This window comes from Stegostoma tigrinum, chromosome 30 (assembly GCF_030684315.1).
Source record: "Stegostoma tigrinum isolate sSteTig4 chromosome 30, sSteTig4.hap1, whole genome shotgun sequence".
Classification (NCBI taxonomy): Eukaryota; Metazoa; Chordata; class Chondrichthyes; order Orectolobiformes; family Stegostomatidae; genus Stegostoma; species Stegostoma tigrinum.
In genome coordinates, this window is record NC_081383.1 from 4,627,284 (window position 1) to 4,633,283 (window position 6,000).

The 6,000-nt window shown below is 42.2% G+C and overlaps 1 protein-coding gene across 3 annotated transcripts in view; it reads left to right on the forward strand.

The window, feature by feature from the left end:
* slc25a42 (solute carrier family 25 member 42) overlaps positions 1-5,051 on the forward strand; it is a 49,624-nt gene extending 44,573 nt beyond the window's left edge. For all 3 annotated transcript variants that reach the window (XM_048559617.1, XM_048559616.2, XM_048559615.1), the window contains exons 7-8: positions 1,839-1,990; positions 4,498-5,051. In XM_048559617.1, the coding sequence (XP_048415574.1) occupies positions 1,839-1,990; positions 4,498-4,820 (475 nt within the window). In that variant the 3' untranslated portion in view covers positions 4,821-5,051. The remainder of the gene's footprint in view (positions 1-1,838; positions 1,991-4,497) is intronic.
* The last annotated feature ends 949 nt before the right edge of the window (positions 5,052-6,000 follow it).

The following is a 6,000-nucleotide window of genomic DNA, read 5'->3' on the forward strand; positions in this document are numbered from 1 at the left end:
TTAGATGAGCATAGAACATAGAACAGTACAGCACAGAACAGGCCCTTCAGCCCACGATGTTGTGCCGACCATTGATCCTCATGTATGCACCCTCAAATTTCTGTGACCGTATGCATGTCCAGCAGTCTCTTAAATGTCCCCAATGACCTTGCTTCCACAACTGCTGCTGGCAACGCATTCCATGCTCTCGCAACTCTTTGTGTAAAGAACCCGCCTCTGACATCCCCTCTATACTTTCCTCCAACCAGCTTAAAACTATGACCCCTCATGTTAGCCTTTTCTGCCCTGGGAAATAGTGTCTGGCTACCAACTCTATCTATGCCTCTCATTATCTTGTATACTTCAATTAGGTCCCCTCTCCTCCTCCTTTTCTCCTTTGAAAGAGTCCAAGCTCAGTCAACCCCTCCTCATAAGACAAGCCCTCCAGTCCAGGCAGCATCCTGGTAAACCTCCTCTGAACCCTCTCCAAAGCATCCACATCTTTCCTATAATAGGGCAACCAGAACTGGATGCAGTATTCCAAGTGCGGTCTAACCAAAGTTTTATAGAGCTGCAACAAGATCTCATGACTCTTAAACTCAATCCCCCTGTTAATGAAAGCCAAAACACCATATGCTTTCTTAACAACCCTGTCCACTTGGGTGGCCATTTTAAGGGATCTATGTATCTGCACACCAAGATCCTTCTGTTCCTCCACACTGCCAAGAATCCTATCCTTAATCCTGTACTCAGCTTTCAAATTCGACCTTCCAAAATGCATCACCTCGCATTTATCCAGGTTGAACTCCATCTGCCACCTCTCAGCCCATCTCTGCATCCTGTCAATGTCCCGCTGCAGCCTACAACAGCCCTCTATACTGTCAACGACACCTCCAACCTTTGTGTCGTCTGCAAACTTGCTGACCCATCCTTCAATCCCCTCATCCAAGTCATTAATAAAAATTACAAACAGTAGAGGCCCAAGGACAGAGCCCTGTGGAACCCCACTCACCACTGACTTCCAGGCAGAATATTTTCCTTCTGCTACCACTCGCTGTCTTCTGTTGGCCAGCCAGCTCTGTATCCAGACAGCAAAGTTCCCCTGTATCCCATTCCTCCTGACCTTTTGAATGAGCCTACCATGGGGAACTTTATCAAATGCCTTGCTGAAGCATATTTTCAATTAAAAGGGAAGCAAGAATTATGAGGTAAAGGCAGAAGTGGGCAATGGACCAAATGGCTCAATACTGCTCCCATCTTCTCTTATAATTGATAAGATGGTGGTCTGTCTTTATCTTAGATGGTGTTCAGCTTCTTGAATGCTGGAGGCTCCAGTCTGTGTTGTTTTTATTCCAAGAACTGAGTTTGAAATTAATCAAAGGCAATTAATTTTCTGCTAGATGCACTTTCCAGTGTTATATTTATGTAAATATTATTTCTTTCATCACTTCTGTGTGTCAGACAATTGTAGAATTGCACTGCACATAAGGAGAGCATCTTGCCATTATTCTTGCTTTGATTCTGGGATAGAGGAGTCAGATTAATCAGAATCCATTGCTCTTTTCCCACCACTCTGTTTTTCTCCAGATATTGCCATGCATGTACTGCCCATGTCCTTCCAGGTGGTTACGAGTTTGGAAAATGTCACCAATTGTTATTAAACCTGCCACTTTTATGTCTTCAGATAGTGCATTTAAAGTATTTCTTCATGTCACTCTAGTTCAGATTTCTTTAAATCTGTCTCCTCTTGTTACCCACCCTTTTGCTCCTGGAAGTGATTGCTTATTTACTCAATGGAGACATTGTATGCAGTGCACTTCTTGCCTTGATGGTATATTATATATTTTTTGTGCCATTAGGTATGGCAATATTTTGCATGTCTTCATCCGGATAACTCGAGATGAAGGAGTCAAGACCTTGTACAGTGGGTTCTCGCCCACAATCCTTGGGGTAATTCCATATGCCGGGCTCAGCTTCTTCACTTACGAAACATTGAAGAAATTCCATGCAGGTACGTCAGTAGCTATTATTGTGGTGATCCTGGGAGGGAGTGTCCAGATCATGCCATGTTAATTGAGCAGGCTGAGGAGCCAGGTTTGTGTTCGTCCCAAACCCTATTCCCAATCAGCAAATGGGATTTTACACAATTTACAATATCATTGCAGCTGAAGGAGGCTACTTGACGGATGTGGGCCAAGTTCATGTTCCAAAAAGGTCACAATACCCTCTTATCCTTCATGAGAGATATAATTTTGACTTTGTTTCTCATTACTTCATGTGAAAATTAATTCTATCCATTTTTCACTTGTGACAATTTTTATTTTGTTATCTGACCTTTCATTATGATGGTTGGACTGAAGGATCTGTTTCCCTGCTGTATGACATTGACTCTACAACTCTGATGACAGTAGAAGATGGTGAAAACTTTTGGCACAATAGGGCAAGTTAGTAGAGTGAGAAAAACAAAATTGAGACTAATGAGCATTTTGCTGTAACTGAGTGGCTTGCTTGGGTAGTTATGAGCCAATCCACGTTGCTGTGGATCTGGACCAGACAACTAAGGACATCAGCCTTTCTCTATAGGGCTGCTATTAGTGAAACAAATAATTTTTATGACAATTGACAATGACTTCAGAGATATCATTAGACTTTTTGTTACAACTTTATTAAAACTCACTTTCCACCATCTAGATTCAAACCTGGATCCTGGGAAAGATTACCTGTACTAGTCTGGCAACAGTACCACTATGCTGTAACATCTCCAGAAATTTTCATTTCCTCCACCATGGAAGCTCAGTAGCAGCAGTGTATACCATCTACAAGATGCCGTGCAGAAATTTTCGAAGGCCCTTTAGACATCTTGTTCCAAACCCAGGGCTACTACCATCTAGAAAGACAAGGACAGTCGATGCATAGGAAGCCCCTCCCCAATGTAACTTGGAAATATATTGCTATTTTTACAGTGCCAGTCAAAATCCTAGAATTCTCTCTCCAAGTAGGTGGGTCTACCTGGAATTCTCTCTCCAAGTAGGTGTGTCTATTTACACACATAGACTGCAGCTGTTTAAGAAGACAGCTCACCACCACCTTCTCAAGGGCGACTAGGGATGGACAATAAATGCTGGCCCAGCCAGCAATGCCCACATCCTATGAATTAATTTCTTTGAACAATAAATGTTTCAGGTTACCAGCCTATCCCCGGAGCTTCAATGTAGAGTCATAGAGTCATACAACACAGTCCTGAACTGAACTAGTCCCATTTGCCTGTGCTTGGCCCACATCCATCTAAACCTTTTCTATCCATGGTACCTTTTCCAGTTTAATAACATCCTTCCTGTGGCAGGGCAACCAGAATTGTATGCCGTTCTCCAAATGTGGCCTCACCAATGTCTAGTTCAACTGTAACATGATGTTCGAACTCCTGTGCTCACTGCTTTGATGATGAAGGCAAGTGTGCGAAACGCCTTCACCTCCCTGTCTACCTGTGATGCCACTATGCACTTGCACCTGAGTTTTGTCTGTTTTCAGACAGTGCATTTAAAATATTTCTTCCAGCGACTTGTCATTAACTGCGTAAGCCTGTCCTAGTTTGCCTTACCAAAATGCAACACCTTGCATTTATCTGAATTAAATTCCCACTTGCCATTCCTTGGCCCAATGGCCCAGTTGATCAAAATCCTACTGTCCTCTTAGTTAACCTTCCGCACTGTCCACTGTGCTATGTGGGAGATTTATCTATTACAAATTTATTTTCAAAAATATCCAGGTTAATATGTTTAATAATGTATACTTAAGTATTCATGGTATTTTGTATCTAAAGAAAAAAACCCTAACAAAGATACACATACATAAGGTAATTACTACTTGAGCATCGTCTAAAACAGGAGGGAGCAAGAATGAAAAAGTCAATACAAAAATCAAATCAAAGTCCTCAAAAGGAAGCATTAATTTGAGTCCTGCAATTAAAATTAAAATAGAAGCCATACAACCAGCCTTCTTCCTGTGCCAGCTCTTTGATAGACTCATCCCTGCAAGTCTTTCCCCATAAATTAATCTCCAGTTCCTTTTCAGAGATCATATTGAATCTGCTTCCACTGTCTTTCAAACAGCACTTATCAGCTCGTGACCACTGTTTTTAAAACAAATTTTGCCATCTCAGTTCTCATTCATTTGCTAATTATATTAAATCTTTGCCCTTTGGTTCCGAGTCCTCCTCCTTTTGTTTTTTTTTTCTCTAATGTCCCTTAAACCTGTGTTTTCTGGTTATTAGTCTTCCTACTGGTGAAAACATTCTGTCTCCCACAGAATCCTTCATAATTTTGAAGATGTGTTAAACATCTTTTGCCCCTCTCTGGTCAAAGGAGAGCAATTTCAGGTTGTCCAGTCTCTCTCACTGCATGAGTTAATTAAAAAGGGCTGAATGGTGTTCCTCATTCATAAGTGTCTTGTGGGGATTATCATTTGGAAAGAATGCATTTTGCACCGTCTGTATCTCTTATGCTTGTGACTTGATTTCAGAATTAACTGAGAGAGCCAATCCGTACCCTCACGAGCGGCTACTTTTTGGGGCATGTGCTGGCTTAATAGGCCAGTCGGCCTCCTACCCTCTCGACGTGGTACGGCGACGGATGCAGACAGCAGGAGTGCAATGCCGCAAGTACACTAGCATTTTGGAGACAATGCGTCAGATCATTGTGGAAGAGGGTGGAATTGGTGGCCTGTACAAAGGCCTGAGCATGAACTGGATCAAAGGCCCTATTGCTGTGGGGACCAGCTTCACCACCTTCGACCTCATGCAGATTCTGCTCCGGAAAATTCAGGACACTACCTTACAAAGGTAGTAACTACAAGGACGGGTGATCTGGAACCTGAGGACTTAGACAAATGGAAAAAATAGCATCTCATTAATAAGTGTCCAGGATGGGAATTGACAGCTGCTGGACAAGTATTTACAAGCTGGAATAACAGTGTGACTCAAGGTTAATCGTGCTATGTTAGCAGTTGAAACTCTGGTGCCTCACACCCTCTCTGAAGCTGTTTCAATAATTTAATTAAATATTGGTTTTTGTTGACCTTTTTGATTTGTCAAAGTTGAAATGGGTCTGCGCTGCTTTAGAGTGCTGTCCATATTCTGCATGGCTTCTTGTGTCAGTGTACAAGAATAAAGTTGCCATTCAGTAAAAGAATGTAACTGAGACATGCATGTTGGAATGTCCCAGTTTTGTTCCCACAATCAGCCTCTACATTGAGGAATGTGACAGCACGTGGTGGGGGAAGCACACAGGCTTCCTGATTGCTGCCCAGTAGGGCCACTAACATGACAAAGCAAGAGAGAGCAGGGGCAGGCTGAAGTGGTCTGGGATCTCTTTCCCCTCTGCACACACACAACATAGCCCCACCCCCACCTAACTCGTTCCAACTACCCCATGCCTTGGTTAAAAATGGCCTGAAGCTATGCTAGTTCACACTGGAAGATTAGTTGCTTGAGCAGAGCCACAGATCAGGCTGTATTGAGCTGGAACTGATTCCTATAGAAGGAGGTTAGAAAAACAAAGCTTGAGCTATGTTCGCATTCTGTGACTTATCGGGATGAAAATCACTAGTTGGACGTCCCTAACTGCATATATTCAGATTTTAAAATAATCTTTTAGTTTGTAAAAATATTCAGATTCCCCCTATGCTCCCAAGCTGTGACTTTGCATTAGAGGTTTTAACCCATTACTGTTTGGAGTGGTCATGTGCTAACAAGCAGCGGTTCCATTTTTTCTCCCTTTTGCAAATGGCTCCCTTTTAGTGACAAACAAGCTAATGGATACTGTATGTTACAGTATTGTTGCCAAGCCTTCAGTTGCCTTGCTTGAAAGATTTGAAATATTACACTAATTTATTAACATCTTTATAAATGAGAGTTATTGACAGCTGATTTAGATTTTGCAAAATACAATCTCATCCCCACCTGCTTCCCTTTTTAGCTGTCCAGTATCTCTGAGGCAGTGATGTCCTTTTAAGGAATATGCATCT